Source organism: Phyllopteryx taeniolatus, chromosome 12 (genome assembly GCF_024500385.1).
Source record: "Phyllopteryx taeniolatus isolate TA_2022b chromosome 12, UOR_Ptae_1.2, whole genome shotgun sequence".
Lineage (NCBI taxonomy): Eukaryota > Metazoa > Chordata > Actinopteri > Syngnathiformes > Syngnathidae > Phyllopteryx > Phyllopteryx taeniolatus.
Window position 1 is genome coordinate 17698718 of NC_084513.1, and position 20543 is coordinate 17719260.

A 20543-nucleotide genomic window follows, 5' to 3' on the forward strand; every position below is an offset into this window, starting at 1 on the left:
ACTCAAAAACAAAACAAAAATCTGAATTTTTCTCTCCTTTTCAGTGTGTAAATATTTATTCAAGTCCACAACATTTTAGTGTAAAATGACGGGACAAGGCGACAACATGCATCGGAATTTCTTTTGGTTCCAGTTCATGATTGATTCAGTAGTAATAATACAAAGTTAACTCATCTCTTGACAAGGTAAAGCTTTGGCTGCACTTTGGAATAAAGAACAGTGGAATCTTAACATTCATTCATCCAGCCATCCATCTATTCTCTGCGGCGCTTGCCCTCATTAGGATGGCGGGCGACCCCAGCTGACTTTGGGTGAAAGGTGGGGTACACCCTGGACTGGTTGCCAGTTAACCGCAGGGCATCTGTCTTGTATACGGCCTATTCTCCTCCACATTCAAATTCCTCCTACGTGTCATGCTGTGATTAGCAGTCCAGACTGTATCACAGATGAAAAGCGCTACACGATCAGATGGCCTTACAAAGGCGGTTAAGTTCTTTTTACATTTTTATGAGTTAAGAATGTTAAAATATAACTCAAAACATTGTACAGTTAATAAAGGCTTTATAATGGTGACAGCTTGACCCAGGAACAGATTCCTTCTATTTTCTTTGATCCGGGTCCCAGAATTGTGTTTGACCTTGGCGGTTACACTGAAATAAAACCTGTTTTGTACTCACTGCCCAATTCAATAAATAACAGCAGGTAAGATGTCCTTAACCCTCGTAAATCTAGTTGCTAAAACAGTTCAGATTTAAAAATATAAGTCAGCAGGCATGTAGAAATGTCACGGAAACAGGGGCTGATTGGGGTTTTTAAAAAAAAAAAAAAAAAGTGCAGTCGGAAAACGGCTAGAAGCCTGAGTCGATACTGAGAGAGCGACGGGTCACGTGTTCGATCTCTCCCGGGACGTACTCGCAGAAGCTTGTCTGGTACTTGGCCAACATTTTCAGCATGGGCCGCAGGTTGAACCACCACTGGACTTTGGGCATGCGGTGCCTGCGAAACATACACAAACACGCCATCATGCCGTCCAGTGCACCTGGAAAGTAATCACAGCGCTTCACTTTTGACACATTACAGCGAAGGCTGTAGCTATCGAATATTTTTAGACTCAATTAATCGATCGATGAAAAGGTATGTTGGATTAAGTTTATTGCAAAATAATTTTTTCCCCCCCAATTACTATTTAGTAACTGATTACTGTTGTTTATTTAGTATTGTTTCATGATTAGAACAACCAAATAAGAGAAAAAAATAGGCTGTTTATCGACACTAGCAGTTAGATTTTAACGTCAAATGGAACGTAGACAGATAATACTACAAAATTCACTAGCATATATTATTTAACAACCAATATTACTGCAGCTTTCTGAGGAGTTGTGACCATCTCCATATATATATCTGTATGTCTGTATTTGGTAGCCGAGGTCAGAAGGAGCTTGACAATCACAATAACGTAATTGCGATGCACACCGTTTAATTAATTTAATATAGAGTGCTATTTTTATTATTAAAAAAAAAAAATTGCTTCATGCTGTCATTATAGGATGTTGTGTGTCGAATATTGAGGCAAGAAAATGTAAACCATTTTGTAATAAGGCTGTAACAACAAAAATGTGGAGAAAGGGAAGCAATGTGAATACTTTCCAGACGCACTGTAAGATGCATCTCAACTACTCTTGGGGACTTACTCAAAGTCGGTGGCATCCTTGAGTTCGGTGAGGGGGCTGAACGAGACCACCTTCCTCTGGAGGCCCAGCACGCACGCCGTGTCCGCAGAGTTGGTGAACACGCGACCTGAAATGATGCCACACACTGCAATTATTAAGGTCACTTAACTGTACGATGAGGATTAGTGGTGCATGCTGGTGCCTTGCATGAAGACGCCGTGGGTTTGATTCCCGGCCAATGCTGGTCACAAATCTGGGGGGGAAATATCCGTTGCATCAGGGGTTATAACATCGACGCCGATGCTATTTTCATTAGCCCGTCTATGGTGTTTTGCATTGAGTGCTAGCATAGAGCTAGCAGTTTAGTTTGTTTAAATACTTGTAATTCTTTTGGTGTGTGTTTAATTTGACAATAAACCTCAACTGGAAGTTGCAATAAACAGCTTGAAGCAAGCGCTTGGCCTAATTTTGGAAGATGTGTTCACTATCTGCCAAACTGCCTGTGACGGTCGCTGGCACCACCTACTGCTCGTAATTTGACCATTTTTTTTCTCTCAACTCAAGACGAGATTCCTCGTACCTTGTCGGTAGTTTTCTGTCACCTTCTCACTTATCCACTGGATGGCCTTCACTCCCAGCTTGGTGCCATAATTTCTGTCAAAGGGAGATGGCGACCCTCCCTGGTGAACGAGATAGAGTCACTCAGCTTTGGTTTTTTTGTTGTTTTTTTTTTTAAGGGTGAATGAAGAACACAAGACGGCACCGTACCTGCTGGAGGTGTCCCAACACGTTGACCCGACAGTCAAAAATGCCCTTCCCCTCGGCGGAATACAGCTTGTGCAGGAAATCTGTAGTGTAGTGCTCATGGCATTTTTCATTCCTGTTAAGTAGAAGAAGTCAAATACACAAGTGTTAACAAATGTTTTAATGCTAGTTGGAGATGGTGTGTCCGCCGATAATTGACTACCCCGCCCCCATTTTTGTTCCTAAATTGTTAAATTTAAAATTTATTCATGTATTTTAAAATTCGCTTTTTTATTAATTACTCTCATAAAATAATTGGTGAATTTATTTTTTTTTTGGGGGGGGGGAGAAAATATGTTTTTACAATTTTATTATTTAAATGTATTAAGCGCTTTGGCCACTGTGGTGGTGTAGATAAAGCGCTATATAAGTGCAGTCCATTTACCATTTCTAAATGTGACTGATGAACTGAAATGAGCCCAAACGTTTGCCAACCCCTGATAAACAGCACATAGACAGCGCAGTGCATTGAATGTATCGAATAGAATAGCATGAATAGAGTCGACCAGACAGGCTTTTTGCTAAAGCAGACAGCATTGGATGCAGGTGAACCCATCTGACCTCAAAACGAGGCCCCGCTGGATGTCCTTCTTCATCTTCTCCGTGAGATGCTCCACATTGGTCTGTGAAAGGCAACATAATGGGGAGTTGAATGCGGAAGAAAAACAAACTGCGGAGAGAATCTGCAGTTGTCACCTTCAGGTCGTGGATGTTAAAAGGGTCCTCGAAGATGTAGGCTGCGTCGGCGCCCACGGCGATGCCGGTGCTCGTCGCTAGGTAACCGCAGTAGCCCCCCATTGTTTCCACCACAAACACGCGCCTCTTTGTCCCCGTAGCAGACTGCTTTATCTTGTCGCAGCCCTAAGGGGGAGATTAACCAACGAAAGGTGTCAAGAGGAGATAACTCCAGGCTGGGTGTGTGCGCTGCAAGAATGTGAAAATGTTAACTAATCTTACCACACAACAGGACTATAGTAGATTATATAAAGATTAGCAGATCAGAATTTTTTTTGGGTGATTGCAGACTAATTACAAATCAGTCAAATTGTTTACAAATATATTGTTATTTCCTGTGTTTGTGGCACTTTTGAACAGCTGTTAAAGGATTAAAGTACACGGGTAACGGGGCCTAATCTGAGCATTTCTTTTCCCTTCTGATCAAAGTCATCAATGGCCCAATTATTGGATATCTCTAAAAGATTATCCTGAGGTGTGGGCTGAGTTAAGAGGGATTTTTCCACGGCAATCTGCTCGAAAAACGGTGGGGCCGACAATCATAAATGTTTAACCTGTGAGGCATTTTATGTAAATACCAAAACAAAAATATGCGGTGCATTTTAAAAACTCTCCATATATAAAAATCTAATTTCTTTACGTTACCATTTAGGCGCTCGGCTTTACCTCCATGGCGGCGTTGACGGCGGTGTCGGCCCCCAGACTGAAGTCGGTTCCGGGGACGTTGTTGCTGATGGTAGCGGGAATCACACACATGGGGATGCACAGCTCGTCGTAGAGCCCTCGCGCCTCAAAGAGCTCCAGCACGCCTCTGTAGGCCTTTGAAAGCAGCAAACACAAATTGTGAAGACTTGGGGGGGAAAAGACCTCTGATTCTTTAAATGGAGTCCATGGTGTTCCCCTCTGCAGATCTTTTCAGCGACTTTTTAAAAAGTTTTTTTTTTTACAGTATACTTACTTAATTTAATGCAGTCACACGTGGGAAAGGCGAGCCACAGTCGCCGAAGCACTTTTTAGCCGTTCATTGAATGCCGGGAGAACAATAAAACACAAACACAATAAGCGCCCTCATGCAGGAGCTGCGTGTCTGTACTGCTGTGTTTGAATAAGTGTAAACATGTTTAAAGCATGTAGGAGGGGTAAAACGATATAAAACGTTTTCTTTATATGGTTTGTAGTGTTTTTATTATTATGCTATATCTATATCGCGGATGGTTTTGAAACGTTTCAATCATTATAAAGAAGGGTTCAATGTACCTCAAACCCTCCGATGACAAGCAGAGCTGAGATGCTGAACTTGGCCATGTTCTCCACAATCTTCTCCATGTGTTTGCTGGGAAGGGTTCTGAACAAGGACAGGGAAGCGTGTCATTCGTTTGTCGTTAAGAAGCAGAACAGACATTTACTCCGCATAATCCAGATGTCACCTTTTCGTACCCAACAGCGAGCCCCCTTGGCCCGTCCATCCAGCTACATTGTGCCACTCCATCTCAAACACCTGCAGTCACAAAAATTCACATTCTCCTCGGTACCGGGGTGGAGGGAAGGCGGTCAAGGACGCCGAGGAGGAAGGCCTCACATCGCCATTGGCAAAGCCCTGGAAGCCGTTGTGCACGGCGTAGACCTTGTGTCCGTGGGCGATGGCCAACCTCACGGCCGACCTCACGGCCGCGTTCATGCCCGCTGCCGGGGCGCCCACGTTCAGGATGGCCAGGGAGAAGTTGCTCTACGGGGAGGAGGATTGAGACTCAGTACTTTCAGTTTCATTCCTATCTTTTATCCAGTGTCCCCTTTCACTTTGACACTTACCATCAAAGTGGAATATTATGTTGTTGTTTTTTTTTTGTTTTTTTTTTACATTTTACAGTTTCACTTCTTTTAAAAACAAAACGACTGGCACAGCAATGACACCTTAAGCCATGAAGGAAATATATTACTGAACATTGACTTTTTAATGTTTGTATACAAATAGCTCCGAAGTGCCTGGCCAACCATCAAGTATGAAATGAAACAACCAAGCAAATCTGTAGTTGTATGCTTATTTATTTTTGAAAATGTGTCAGTGAGTGCACTTCTGCCCCATTGTTACAAAACAACAGGGCTAATTCACACAACCACAGTCAATGACGGCAGGAACTTGCCGGTAAAATCCACCCCACTGGTTGCCAATCAAACAAAAGACGGACTCGCCGTTGCCCGGCAGTATAGGGGCGGGATGAGCGCTGGCCCATTGCATGACAGCTCCGCCCCTAAAATGAGCCTGATTCCCCATGGCAAGAAACATGGTGTAAAATATGCCTGTAATTGTTGATCCATGCAGTATTTTGACGAAGGCATCACACAGACGTGTAATAAAAGCAGTTAAAGTTGATTGTTTACAATATGCCTCCTTTAAGAATGTTAAAATGACTCGCAGTAATCCAGTGAAGGCCATTAAGGGTTCGGATTAAGGATTAATTAAGGTTCCACTGGAGTCAGAGACTCACCTTTGACTGGGCAGGCTTCTGGAAGGCAAGAAGCTTATAGATGTTCCAGTTGTTCTCAAAACTCCTGCAAGGACATTTTAGTTCAGTTGTAACTTTTTTTTTTTTTTTTTAAACATACAATCTACGCTCGTGGGACACAACATTGGGTACACATTGAAAATTATGCATGTTAAGCTCATTAAAGACTCTAAATTGTCCATAATATTAATGGTTGTTGGTCTAGATGTGCCCTGTGATTGATTGACTGGGGACGAGTTCAGGGCTGATAGCCTCCAGCTCTCCCTTGACCCTAATGAGAACAAGCGCAATCGAAAATTATTGCATGACATGGCACAAAATTTAGTGCTTACCCTCCACGCAGTTTAACAGCCTCATCAAACCTCTTCTCATTCATGGCCGTCTGCACCAACTTTGTCTGAAAAAGAGTTCGACAAAAGTAGAGCAGCGCCAATCGGCGGTTAAATCGTAAGATTGACAGCAGAAGACGAGCTCACCATCTCCACACACTCCATGAGAGGCAGACGGACAGCCTGGTTGCCCGACAGGCCGATGACGCAGGCCGGGGTGTCAGGAGACGCCTCCATCAGAGCGACGACCGCCTCCACGCCTAACTTGCTACTCTGAAAACCAACAGGGTGGCGACGGGCAGAGAGCCTGATTACATTTTACCGTCTATGTATAGACCATCAATCGGATTATACGAGTCAGCCCTTTGAAAGTGGAAAGTGACAGTGCCTAATTCTGAGAGTTGAGATGAGAGCAAGGGATAAGTAAACATGTCAAACAGAACACTGAATGGGGGGGGGGGGGGGGGGGGGGGGAGAATGGAACAACATTCGAGAAACACTACTTTCGGACTCATTTAACGCTTAAAAGATCCTAGGGACATTATGTGCGATTTAGTTTTCTATTTTTTAAGCCGTATTGGTTGGGTTGAATGGGTATAGGTCGATTTCTTATTTTTTTAAATGTGGATCAGTTATTGTTGTTCTTGAAATTAGCCTAAAATGCCAAAGCCACACCAAATCAGACGCATTGGTTCAGAGCAACAAAAAACGATGTAAATAAAAAATTATTATTTACAAACATGCGGCAAAATTTCACACCTTGCCGTTTTCTCCAATGTGATGGCAAGTAATTGACGCAACCCTTAAATTTGTTTAGAATTGCCTCTATTAATAGTTTGAACTGTAAATATAACACAAACTATGATCCCGAAACACTTAAATGTAATTTCCAACTGACCTTACAACATTAACCTTCAGAATAAATGGCTAACAGATTTGACTTTTTCTTTATTCATTTTAAATGCACGGGAAGTACACTTAACACATGCAGCGAACAGTCTCAGTGACTCCTGCTAGCAAGTAACAATCCAGGCTAAAAGACCTGAGAACACTTAAACATACAGTACTTCCATGACACCAATGACTGCTTTCCTATTAGAGAGGGCCTTGGCACCATCTTATGGCATTACAAAAGGAGTCCCAAAATACACAGCGAATAGCAAAGAATAGGTTCTACAGAATAAAAACATCAATAGGTGAATAGGCACTTTACTTCAAATATGAATATTTCAGATTGAAGCATTCTCGCCACACAGCGTGCTACTGTAAAATTGTAAACATACACACACACCACTTCACACTGCAAGTTGGGCCACTCCCACACAGTGATTTTGCAAAACATTTGCTACGCATTGTCGCTGTGTGACGCCCAACACACAACTCACCAGTATCCTGTCGAACGCCGAGGGCGTTCCTCCTCGCTGAACATGTCCGAGTACAGTGACTCTGGTGTCGTAGCCCAACCGCTTCACCACCAGCTTCAGGGACAAATGAAGAGCAAGTCCGGCATATTAGAGGAAGACATGTTGTATGTTTTACCGACGATCAAATCTTCAAACTTACATCTCTCAGATAAGTGGAGGAGATGGGCTTGCCGTGCATGTCGATAGCGCCTTCTGCGACAATTATAATGTTGAGTCTGGAGCCTTTGATACGACTCTGGAAGTACCCACATACACAAAGGATATCAACAATATGTTAAGACTTTTTGAATTGGGAAAAAAAAGAGACTGATCTAAATGGGCATTTAATAAAAAACAGCTTGATCCTTATGGGGAAAACATATTTGTTTGTCATTTCAAAATGTTAAACACAGTCTGGACCTCTCACCGCCTCGAGACGGTCGCACATGCGATCCTCCCAATCGTCCTTTGGAGGAGCCTCTGGGATGAAGAGCCAATCAGCACCGGATGCCAGCGCAGACACCAAGGCTAGATAGCTAGAGATTAAAAATATTAGAGTTTGAGTCAGTTTAGACGGGAGCAACAACAACGAAAAAAAAAAAAAAAAAGCAAGTGTTTAAACTTACCCGCAGTGACGCCCCATGACCTCCAGGACGAACGTGCGCTGGTGGCTGTCGGGAGAACAACAAGCACATCAAACTGTTTTTTCAGGACCTTCTGCTTACTGACTAAAGATGTTGAGATTGTACAGCCTACAGATGATTGAGAGTTCAAGTCTGGGCAAGACCCAGCAGGCTCAAACAAACTCTCCTTTGGATGCTAGCGTTCTCTTTATACTCATTGTAAAATTCAGTGTAAGCCTTCTATTTCTGCGCTCACACATGCAGAGAATTTGTCATAAAGTGTTTTGCATCAGGAAGGGCATCCGTTGCAAAAACTGTGCCAGAGCGAAGTCGAAAGGCGCGACAACAACTTCTCAGAAACAAGGCAGACTGTTTTGTGCTTATGCTATTTGTGCTGGTTAACTTCTTTTCATATCAGTGTCATAAAAAACCGCCAGTGTCATCCATCATTGAAGTTAGGGATGAGTGTTTTGTTATTACGTCTAAATATCTGCCGTTAACTAATTTGTACCTATATATATATATATATATATTTGTACCTATATATCCATCCATCCATCCATTTTCTGAGCCGCTTCTGGAGCCTATCCCAGCTGTCATCGGGCAGGAGGCGGGGTACACCCTGAACTGGTTGCCAGCCAATCGCAGGGCACATAGAAACAAACAACCATTCGCACTCACAGTCATGCCTACGGGCAATTTAGAGTCCATTTGGCTAAAATGTAAAATGTCACTTGAAAACAAATCTGTACAGTTAACTCATTCACTGCCAGCCATTTTCAGAGTTCCCCATATTGCAAGCCATTTTGGAGCATTTTCCCTGATCTGTCAAGTACACAGTATATTATGTTTTGTGACAATATAAGCACTGAAGCTACCAAAAGAAAGAGTCGATTTTTCTTTCACCAGAAAAAAAGTGTTTGTTTTTAGCTTTTTCCGTTCTTTAGTTCTGGGTTGGTTTAGTTCACTAGAAATAGTTTTTGGTGAAACCAAAACGAAACTGAGAAAGGGCTTTTGATGGCAAAATAATGATCAATTTATAGATATAAATACAACTAAATAAAAGCACAGTGCGTGAGACTGACACTGCATGGCTTGAGTTGAACATTACTGGCTCATTTACATGGCATTTGTCATTCACTCCATGAACTGCATCATCGTTTCTCACGATAGCGACACACTTTCTACTAACTACCGCGACCCATATTCTGTTGATACCATACATTCTGTATACACACTGTGTTCAGGTGTCAGGTGCCTAAAATTGTCCAACTTCTAAGATGTTGGCATTTCTCTCCCTCATAAATCGACATGACAAGCCGAGACTCGCCACCTAATCTTTATTCTCTACTCAAAAGCTGTGCTGATCACAAATCCAAAGACGATGCAACGCCGCCGTCTCCAAGGAACCGTTGGACAATACAGTGGTTTACAAACCTGATTTTCACCGACAAGCCGGGCGAGACCCTCTTTCACGCCGACTCATTTAAATACGTACTTGACAAATATATTAGTCGGTGGAAGTAAGCGGTTGGATTCAAAATAAACATGCACGGCAATAAAGATGTTAATAAAGATATTTCATAACAGCGCATGTAAATGTGGTGCTTATTTCACCTTTGAGCAGTAGTCATGATAGCATCAACGATCTCCATGATGCGGTGCAAGGCAGAGTCCGCTCCGATGGTCATGTCAGTTCCGCAGAAGTCGTTGTCTATAGACCCCACCAGGCCCACAATGTTCAGGTGGCTGTGCTGCTTCGCCAGCGTATCCGTGATCTTCCCTGAAAGGAGCACAGTGTGGTAAAATATCTCATTTTCATTCAATGTGACGGAGGGGGTCGACGAGCGGGCTCGGGCTCACCACTCTGGATGAGCTCATCCAGCAGGCTGCTCCACTCGCTGCGAAAGATGTTGGCGCCGGTGAGGCTGCCGTCGCCGCCGCACACGCAAAGGTTGGTGATGCCACGTTTGACCAGGTTGAAGGCGGCCGCCAGCCTCCCTTGGCGGGTCGTGAACACCTTGCATCGCGCGCTGCCAATAACCGTCCCGCCCTGCGCCAGTCACAACGTATCCAAACAATCTCAAGATACCATGCAAATATGTCCCCAGTGTAATGCTTAGTAAGTGCTTTTTGGTGATGCCATGACATCCATGCCGCAACGTTTCTTTGATGCTAGGTGAGTTCTAATCCACCTAGCGATGGCCAAGTGCAATAAAACGAGTGAAAGAGTTGTAAAACATGTTCATCCAAACACAATACAATGGCATGCTTGTCTCTTAGCAATCACACGCATAACAGTTCGGGAAGACACAGCTAAATAAAAAGGACTTGAACAGGGACAGTAGAACCTCAACATTTGCATGCCCCGAAGTGTTACAGCTCAGCTAAGTGTTTTGCTTTTTTTTTTTTTTTTTTTTTTTTGTGCTCCTGATGCAAACACCAGTGATGAAGAATAGTAACGTGATCATAACTGCAGAACCACAAAGACAACTTAAGTGGCACACGCGTCTCTGCCCTGGCTGCTAATGACAACATGACTATAGCTTGACAGCAAGCCTGAATGTACACCATAAAGTGAGCTGTATTTATTCCTTGCGTGAAGAATAAGCCCACCATGTCAGTCATGCATCAAAGTTGAGTGTATTTTTATTTTATTTTATTTTTTTACATTCGCTTAGACAAGCCATGAATGTGTTAAATATTTCTTGAAGCCTTACCTACTTTATACTTCGGTCCTCCTTATTGTATTTTTTACAGCCGGATTGTGTTTTTCACACAAATATTACTGTAATTACAACTTGCTGTATCTTAGTGATAGACTTATGTACAAATTTGGGTTACGTCGCAACTGTAGGAATGGAACAAAAGTTAATGGTTTTAAGATGGTGGCTGTTTTAAGCTGATTTCCATTATTTCCTGGATGAAAATTTGTTTATAAATCCGTAATAATCAGCGGTCAACAGAAATCCCGGATTGTGTTCGATCTTAGAGGTTGTACAGTAAATGGGACATAATGTCATTGCTACTGTCACTAAAAACAACACTAAATGGGGACTAGGAACAACAACAACAACAATACAAGATATTTGCTTCCCACGAGAAGAAAATGCCTTCCAAGTGCCACACAGGTTCTCCATGCAGCAAGACCCCTTACCAGGTTTGAACCTTTACTAGACAGGTGGGAAGATGGATGATATAATAAAAGTCCTACCATAAAAAAAAGAAAGAGAACTTGAGCTTGGCATTGAAGGAAAAACACATTAATGGAAAGCAGGGTGCACACGTACCGATAATTGATGCAAATCTGAGCATTTTTCCCTCCCTTGCCAACAAAGTCAGCAAAAGCCTGATTATCTGATGTCTCCAAAATATTATCCTGAGGGATTATCCCGTGATGCGGGGTGTCTTAATAGTGATTGTTTTTTCCCTCCCTGATCTGCTTGGAAAACAGATGCAGGCTGTCAATTATAAATGTTAAATGTTCAATATTTACAAATCTTTTATGTGTACACCAGTTTGGGCCATAATACTACGACTGCTACTACTTTTTCTTTGTATTTTCCTACAGTGTGGATGCCCTGTAGCACCGCTGACAACCAAAGTTCAGTCTTGGCACTACAACACACTTGGTTTTGTGCATCTCAAGTAGATCACAAACACTATAACGAGTAGTAAGAAGACACTTGCCCATTTTGTCATCGTGTGGGTTCTCTCACATTTAAAAATCAATAAAGAGGTTAAAAACCGGTACATGTGTACCCCGCTTTAGGTGAACCAACACTGCCAACTGGCTGCTGAGGAGATCACAGAACCTACCAGCTGGATGATGTTGGTCACACTCTGCCAGTGTGCCAGTTTGATGTGATCGCCCCCATCCACAAGCCCCTGGTAGCCCTATGGGATAACAAAAATGGACATCATAAAAAAAACTGTAGCCATACCACCATTTGTTAAAACTAAGACTATATTTTTTACCTCATATATCAAGTAGACCTTGGCACCAACATAGATGCCCATTCTGGTCACAGCTCGCACAGCAGCATTCATCCCTGAGGAAAGGACAATTCAAGAGCTGTATGAAAAATTCCACACGAGATTTTAACAAATATGTTTACTCTGAAAGGAACAGTTTGTGATCCAAAGCATACCACATGACGCGTTTATTGATGTTGAATTCTGAGGTGTGATCCAAAAATCATCTTCTACATCAGTAATTAATAATAATCCTAATACTTGAGCACTAACGCTGCAGCAACGCATGAAGAAAGGAAATAAAAATACGCACAGGCCTATATTCTTTATCCTCTGCAGAAAAATTACTGCAGTTTACTGAGTCACTTGATCATAGATATAAAGATAGCTCAAAAGGGGTATGGTGAAGCTACCCATGTGCCTACGGTGACGCTAAGCTAGTGGGGTAAAAGTCATTAGCGCAGTCCATGTGTGTGGACGGCAAGAAAACCAAAAGAACAGGAATACCGGCACATTGTGCTGCATACGGTTCCGCACAACGGCGTACAGTTAGAAGGAAACTGGGAATAACCTTTCACAGGTAAAAATATATTTTGTTAAACCTCATCAAAACCGGTTGATGAATGAGCAAGTTATGACCTATTTTTAATATATATGCATTGCTTTTGATGGGAATGCCGCCCCTGCCAATACGGCTGCCACGTAGGCACATCGGTTAGCCGGGTTAGCTACAGCGTGCTGGTGGCTCTAGTCTTCTCTTCATATCGGTGCTGACAGTAGTTGTGAGTGATAGTCTTCTTCGTTTGTGTCTTTGCAAAAGCATTATACTGCCCCTGGTGGCCAAATCACACATAGCCAAAGGCATTGCAATGAATTAATCATGAAGCACAAGCTATTTAAATTCTATTTAATTATATTATTACTCAATTTTATGGGGCACAATATTATATTATAGGTTTTTTTTTTCTTTAAATCAGATTACAGAAATGTTTGTTGGGTGTTTTGGGGAGGCTGGAACAGATTAGTGGCACTTCCATTCATTTCAAATGGGAAAGATGATTTGAGATACACGCCTTCAGTAACGAACATGGTCATGCATTGAATTAATCTCGTATCTCAAGGCACCGGTGCATTTTATTTGAAATCCTTTGTGGTGGTGTATAAAGTCTAAGTTATAACAAAAATGTTTTCTTTTTAATATACTGTACAACATAGTACCGAACTGTATACTGACTGAGCCGGTGAAGGAACGCTTGCTAATCGCACCGGGTGTTGCTTCATCAACCTGGTGAGGAAAGCGGTGGAGCATTTATGACTTCATAACCTTATATTGGTCAAAGGTTATTATTGAACATGCCTTAGGGAGATTTGTCAAGAGCTTGGCGTCGTTTTGTTGAGGTTTTAACCTGTTTAAATCTCGCATACACCTATAACTCTCACTTTTACCACAGTCTTTGAACGCCTCATTCTTAGGTCTGCACGGTTTCACTTTGGCGGAAATAATGTGTTGAAGCTCAAATTTGTATGTGTAAATTTCTGGTGGGGGGGGGGGGGGGGGATAATTATTACACAGTATTAGTGTGCTAAACAGATGCGACAAACATTAGCCGCGTTAGCACGAGCTAGCTTCACTTGCATTCGAGCGCCCGTAAAGTTTTAAAGACACTTGGAAGTTGTGATGTGTTTGGAGTCACCTTGTGCGTCCCCGCCGCTAGTGAGCACCGCTATTGCCCGGCCTGCCCCCGTCATCTTCAACTTTTCCAGGTCCATGGAAGACATGTTTGTTGGTTCTCCTGTCGGTGCAAATGTGACGCTTCCGAGAAGGAGTGGACGTTCGTTTCAAGCACCCGGTGGTCCGATAGGGGAGTTCGCGTTCCTTGAGAGTGGCGGGGTTTATTACCACCTAAACTAGTAGTCAGTCGATGTACTGTCTCGTCTTGCCAGCAGTTGGACTCTTGACTCCGCCCGACCGAAGGCGGATAGGTTTGTTGTATTCACCCGCTCAGCCCGGAAATACACGCTACACAGTTCTCGGATTGGGTTGAACGTAAGCCCCGCCCGCCCGCAAGACCTTAATTGGCAAAACGACGGAAAAACGTTCAGGCACGTACAACACGGAGTCCTAATGGTGGGCGTGGCTTTACTAACCACTAGGAACTTCTACAGTATTACAACACGGTCACACCTGAACGTGTCACATGATAGATAGATAGATAGATAGAAAATTGTTTCTTCGACAAGGGAAATTGACCATGTATGACACTTTATTCGTGATTAACATCGAATAGAACAGAATAGCTCACAGTAACAATGAAAATCAGTTAGGCATCTCCCAATTTGCAGCACTGACGTGAACAAAGAAGCATACACGTGAACTCACAAAAACCAAAAGACACTTATTTACAGAATATACAATTGTTCGCATTTGGGGGAATGGCTGGTGTTCGGCTATTGCACAGGTTATGATTAGACAATATTGTACAGTCTTTCATTAGATTGCATTTAAAATCACTGCCAGCCTTCCCAGTTAACTTCTAAAGCCGTCAATGGCATTGAATGTGTTTTAATATGTGTGAGGAGGGTGCAGGGCCGGCGGGGGTGTGCAAAGGGTGGGGTGGGGTGGGGTTGGGGGGGGGCATCCAAACAGGCTTGGGTGGGCATCAATCAGCACCCCTTGGTGATGAAGCACTTTTTAAGCCTCATGGTTCTAGACTTTGTCCTGTGTTTTCTAGAGGGAAGGGTGGAGAAAAGTGAATGTCCATATTCCAAATAAACTATTTGATACTACAGTAGTTTGTACAACATTTGGACCATAATACACAAAGACTTCAAAGTCCTTTTAAAGTGAAAATAAATGTCTCATAAATTTGACACACCACAAAGAGTGATGTCAACAACCCTGCCAAATTTGAATGGTTTAAAAAAAATCATTGCATATATAAAACGAGGCTTCAAAATTATGACAAATCCAACTGTTCTCTCCACTCTCAAACACTACAGGTTGCCTGCTCAACTATCAACCAAACCCCACTACTACCACCTGGAAAAATGGATGCTACTTTTCTTAGCATCTTTCGTATGCCTACACACAACAAATTATAAAAATATAGCCACTCGTGACTCAGGTGGCGTCACAAAACTTTTCCACACCGCAACAATGAGGTGCTCTAAAATGCCCACAAAATGCGGACAATCTGAAGGTAAGATGTATTTTTAGGGTGTAGGCACAGCTAGTCAGCTAACTGCACATCACAATATTATTATTATTATACTGATTGAGAATAGTCACTTAATAATAATAATGGTTTACATTTCTAAATCACCGATTGGACAGAACAGTGACTCAGTGGTGAGCAAGTCTGCCACACAGTTCTAAGGTTATGGGTTCAAATCTCAGCTCGGACCTTTCTTTGCAGTGTTTGCAATGCTGTACTTGTGGTATTTAATTAATATGCAGTTTAGTCCACAATCATCTCTACAGTCTTGAGCGTGTTCAGCTCCAGGTTGTGTCGGCCACACGAAAAAGGTCAAGCCGCTCCACTTCCTGTCGATACACAGACTCGTCTTTGATGAGGCCGATGACTGTGGTGTCGTCTGCAAACTTCAGGAGTTGAACGGCCGGTGTGTTGAGGTGCAGAGAGGTTCGTGTAGAGAGAGAGAAGAGCAGCGGGGAGAGGACGCACCCTTGGGGTGCCCCAGCTTCACCTGCTGTGTCCTGCCCGTCATGAAGCTGTAAATCCACCATCTTTTCACTGAAGACTCTAAATTGCAATTAAACGATGTGAATGTGAATCTGAACGGTTGTTTGTCGATGAGTCCTGCGATCGGCTCGCGACTCGTCCAGGGTGTACCCCACCTCTCGCCCAAAGTCAGCTGGGATAGGCTCCTTTTCACCTGTGACCCCAATAAGGACAAACACTACAGAAAAGCGATGGATGGAATTAATAATATAAGACCAGCACAAGATGTTGGGTACAGTACATCAGCATTTATTCCATGCAGTTGCTTCCTTGGATTATATTCCCCCAGATATCCACCGTACTGTACTCTGGAAAATACAGGAATCTGACAGGATTGGTTTGATCGTAATGCCATTGGACATGAAGAGGAGCTGGAAAATGAGCGTAGTAAAGAAACAGCTTGCTGGATACATGAGATGATGTCCACGATTAGAAACAACTTCACAGACACAAGTTGGTATTAAATATGAGATCAAAATAACAGAAAGGATGGGGGGGGGGAGAATAATTCTGCATCATAGATGCTTTTCAGACCTGTGGTCTCTTTGTCCCCTGATTGGCTTTTGGTGAAAACAGAAGAGATATGTTGACCGCAGTAAGCATTTGGAAACATTTTTGTTGTTAAGCGCCACCACATCCATACTTCATCTGTAATGATGACGATATGACAATTGACATGACATGACATTGTGCTTGCTTTAAATAATACACCTGCTAAAGCTGCCTGAAATTAAAAAAAGAACACTTACTCGCCATTCGTAATAAATTAATTCAATAATCATGTAGGCCAGCTACAAAGAAAACAACCACAATCATGCTTTACAAGATGCCCGGCATTATCGACGGCTTGATCATTACGACGCATGAGGTTAATTAATTTACATCAATGTAAACACAAACGGAGATGTCGAGGGGAGGCTCGAGCTAATGCAGCGGCCTGTTTTAAGTATAAATCCTTTGCAAAAGTTTTTCAAGCGCAAATAAACAGATAATCAAGCAGTTCATTCAATCTTAGGTGCATCGAGTTCAATACTGATGCAAAAAACATCACAAACATATTCTTTTCAGCCAGTTTGAGCAGCTCATTGGTGATAGATCAGGTTACATTTGCTGAGGTTTATATACATAAACAGTAAACCAACACTGAAATAAAGGGAAATTAAAAGCGCCTCATGGCCTTATTGATATCTGGCTTGTGTATTCCTATAGCCTGCTTACATACACGAGAGCTGGGATTTTCTGTGAAAATCAACTCTGCCTTTACCCTAAATGCTGTACAAGGGAATGACAAACACTCAAAAGAAGGGGGAATAAATGAAGCTCCAGCAGATGCAGCATCCCTTGAAAAAAAAATACATTTAGAGCAAAAAGAGTGATTTTGGAGAGCTTCTGTGGTCAGAATTATAAAAAAAAAAAAAAAAAAAAAAAAAAAAAGCAGCAGAGCCACTTAAATAAATCAATGTATTTGTCGCCACCTAGCTCTTGTTCTCAACCGGCAACGTCAAACCTGAGCAGCAAAAGAAAAAAAAAAAAGAAAAAGAAAAAAGAAAAAGAAAAAAACAAAATAAATAAATAAATACAATTACAATACAAGCTTCGCTATCCACTAGTCAGTGTGTCTAGCCAGCTAGACGCTCTCGATCCTGAGCAAGAAACCTAGACTCTTAATTGCTTTTGTTAATTCACAAACACAGGTGGAATGGTTTGCTCTTTTTGGACATACAGTACAGTAGTGCCATTACACACATACTTCGGGTTATATCAGTAAAAAGTACCCTGCAAGAAAGTGTTACATGAGCGACGATGCGCCTAAAAATTGGAAGAAAAAGGGGATACTGCAACTGAAAACTATTTCCTCAAACAGTGGCCTGGGTCATTTATTTGAATGAGGCGTCTGTTTGAGAGGAGGCCTTTGAAAAAGTGAAGCTAGACACACTGATGTTGGCTAATCGCTTGACAGTGAATTGTTATGTTGGGTTACAATGGATGGAACATGTATCTGCCTCACATGAGCAGTCTCTGTCTTTTTATGATTTAGCTACATATTTTCTTACAGTATTCACGTGGGGTACGGACCAAGCTCTGCTGCGAATAGCGAAAATCTGCGAGTAATTGACGCCCCCCTAAAAAAGATTTATATTGTACTGTAATTGCCTGTAGATGCCACATGAGGGTGGCAAAAGACTACTTCTAAATGAAGCTCCTCAATTCACTTCAGCACCAAGATACCACCAGATAGTGCCAAAACAATACTGTTATTGCCTTGGCCTGAGAACAAAAACAAAGGAATAGGAGTTTTTCAACAAACAGGTTAGGTCCCTCACCCCCAAATTTGTGAATAGACAAATTCGCTGTCAAACGACAAATATGTGGGGTTAACTGTATATTTAGTTTTAAACTATTAATATAGGCAATTCTAAAAAAATAATGAAAAAATTCATGGGGGGCATTAATTACTCCGTTTTTCGCTATTGTAATTCTAATTATTATTACTAGCAGGGGATTAGCGTGCATAATTATTACTAGGTAGTGACGGTCTCAGCAGAAGAGAGGCCACTATTTGAGGAAACGTACTAAAAGCAACAACGGTTGTCCAAACAACATTCTGACAAACAGTAATTGGTCCAGTCCAGTTTGTTCCGGTTTTTTGTCCAACAATCCTGAGATGAGACTTGAAACTGTAATGTCTAACGGGGGTTTTGTGTGTCCTCACACACTGATAGGATCATTTGTTTCGTGATGACAGAAGAAGGATAAGCTGGATATCGTCCTTGTTTTGTTCATTTCAGCCTTTCTCCTCAGCTCCATCTCACCGTGTTATAGCTGGTCCACCTAATGCGGTCTCATGCATGCTGGGTGCGCTCACAGCCTGATGAGTGGACATAACGGAGTCCGGCTATGAGGCAAGGTTGGTCATGCTGGTGTTTGTAATGTTAGCTTTGTAATGGGACAACCACCGGTTCTGGTGGCAAAGAGGGTGGGACGGGAGGTTCCTGTGAACTCAAAATAAAGTCAGTTGATATTTTGCTGCTTGGGCGGGAGCGGGGGAAACCGTACATGCACATATATGGCCAGCGAGAGCAGTTTTTCTGGCCTGATAAAACCTCAGAGGAAGCCCCCATTTTTTTTTCTGGATATATGGTTAACATTTGTATGACGCATTGCTGTCACGTCTTTTCAGAAATTTCGTATGGTCTTTGGCCCCTGATAAGAAAAAAATTCCCTACCCCTGCACTAGAGCAGTGATTCCCAACCATTGTGGTCGTGAGACATCATCACGTATGCTGCGGAAAATCACCCAATTTCACTTCAAGACCCTGAAAAGTGAATACAGACATTTTTGTTTCTAAATACATGATACATGTTTGAAGATAATTGCTGAAAACGTGCAAAGACAGAACTATGTAGTGCTCAGCTGTGGCCATATACCGTTATTTTCTCACAATTTAAGTTTTCCTGATTTTTGGGCGCTATACTGTAGTACACGATATAAGAACTGGAGCACCTTTCCGTCGCATCAGTGGCAATGGCTTAATTGGTAGAGTGGGTCGTCCAGTGACCGAAGGGTTCAGTGTTGAAGTGTCCTTGGGCAAGACACGGAAACCTAAATTGCCTCCAGGTCGGCATTGCAAGTGAGAATCTTTTTTTCTCAAATGCATTACCTGGTTAAACAAAAAATGATTACAAAAAATAAAATAACTATGACATGCAGTTAGCCATGTTGCTATGCCTACATCCCGGAAATGCATCCGCCCTTCGGCTAGTCCACTGGTGTGGCTGCTTTAGAGCGCCTCATTGTCAGCTGTGAGTGCACGCACGTCACGCAGAGAAAGGCGGAATAGCAAGTGGAGGGGGAAAAAAAATAAATAAATAAGTCGGACTTGACAGCTAGTGTGTTGGCTGAGGCTTGGAGCTGGCGTGGTCGCTTTAGAGCGCCTCGTTGTCATGGTGTGGAAAAGCCCTGTGAGAAGGTGTGAGATTTTTCGAATGTATAGTATGTGCCTTGGCTCAATAAAGGTTGGGAAACACTGCACTAGATGGTGCCGCGTGCTGATTTGGGGATTTTGCTATGAAAACCCCCCAAAAATGAAGACAGTGACTACAGCCAGATGAAGGCATGGAGCTCCACATCTGGGTCACCTGAGAGATAAACAATGATGGAAATCCCCACCGCTCGCTGTCAGAATTAAAACCAATCATGCTTCCATGCGTCCACCTCACTCTTCACCACCCGTGTCTTCATCTCACTCACCGCCGTTAACCGTTAGCACGTAAATTGCAAAATAGGCTTTATTAGGAGTCTTTTTCTCCACTCCGATGTCCTGAATTGTCCTTCAGAATTAAAAAATAAACTATGAATCTAATGTACATGTTCATTCTAAAAGGGAATTCCTGCTATGGGTTGCCTGGATGCTGTGCTGAAGATAAGGGAATGAAGGCCTGGTAAAAGGAGGAGGGCGGATTCTGAGAGAGATTGCTATATATATATATATATATATTTTTTTTTTGACATCATTGTCCTCTTATTGCTGTATTCTCTGCAGGACCCTGTGGGACACTATTGGTTCCAGGCAAAAAACAAAACAAAAACAAAACAAAACAATAAAGCAAAAAAAAAGAAGACAAGTGCCTGGTAAGCGTTCACCACGAGGAAGGGGCCCCTTTGTTGTTTCGGATGGTGGCATCTGAGCACTCGGCTTCGGATGATTCGCAATCTGAGTCCCCAAACTGGAGAGGATTCTAGGAGAAAAAAAAAAAGA

At 42.5% G+C, this 20543-nt stretch overlaps 2 protein-coding genes across 9 annotated transcripts in view; both read right to left on the bottom strand.

Moving 5' to 3' along the window:
* Positions 1-22: 22 nt before the first annotated feature.
* Positions 23-14022, bottom strand: pfkla (phosphofructokinase, liver a). 4 transcript variants are annotated; one of them, XM_061791859.1, is made up of 22 exons: positions 13738-14022; positions 12047-12120; positions 11888-11965; positions 9932-10121; positions 9686-9851; positions 8072-8116; positions 7873-7981; positions 7606-7701; positions 7428-7520; positions 6190-6315; positions 6046-6110; positions 5696-5759; positions 4789-4935; positions 4637-4707; positions 4467-4554; positions 3876-4028; positions 3171-3335; positions 3036-3097; positions 2439-2550; positions 2251-2350; positions 1692-1797; positions 23-996 (listed from the first exon to the last, which is right to left on the bottom strand). In XM_061791859.1, the coding sequence occupies exons 1-22, from the start codon at positions 13820-13822 to the stop codon at positions 849-851; spliced, it is 2343 nt and encodes a 780-aa protein (XP_061647843.1). In that variant the 5' UTR covers positions 13823-14022; the 3' UTR covers positions 23-848. The 4 variants fall into 4 exon arrangements, 3 of the variants coding, with proteins under 3 accessions (XP_061647843.1, XP_061647845.1, XP_061647844.1); XR_009791056.1 differs by having other exon boundaries at positions 954-996; positions 1692-1923; XM_061791860.1 differs by lacking the exon at positions 23-996 and adding an exon at positions 1873-1923 and having other exon boundaries at positions 1724-1797.
* Positions 14023-17188: 3166 nt separating this feature from the next.
* Positions 17189-20543, bottom strand: part of si:ch211-45c16.2 (mitogen-activated protein kinase kinase kinase 13) — a 32414-nt gene continuing 29059 nt past the window's right edge. For all 5 annotated transcript variants that reach the window (XM_061792080.1, XM_061792081.1, XM_061792078.1 and 2 more), the window contains one exon: positions 17189-20523. In XM_061792080.1, the coding sequence (XP_061648064.1) occupies positions 20425-20523 (99 nt within the window). In that variant the 3' untranslated portion in view covers positions 17189-20424. The remainder of the gene's footprint in view (positions 20524-20543) is intronic.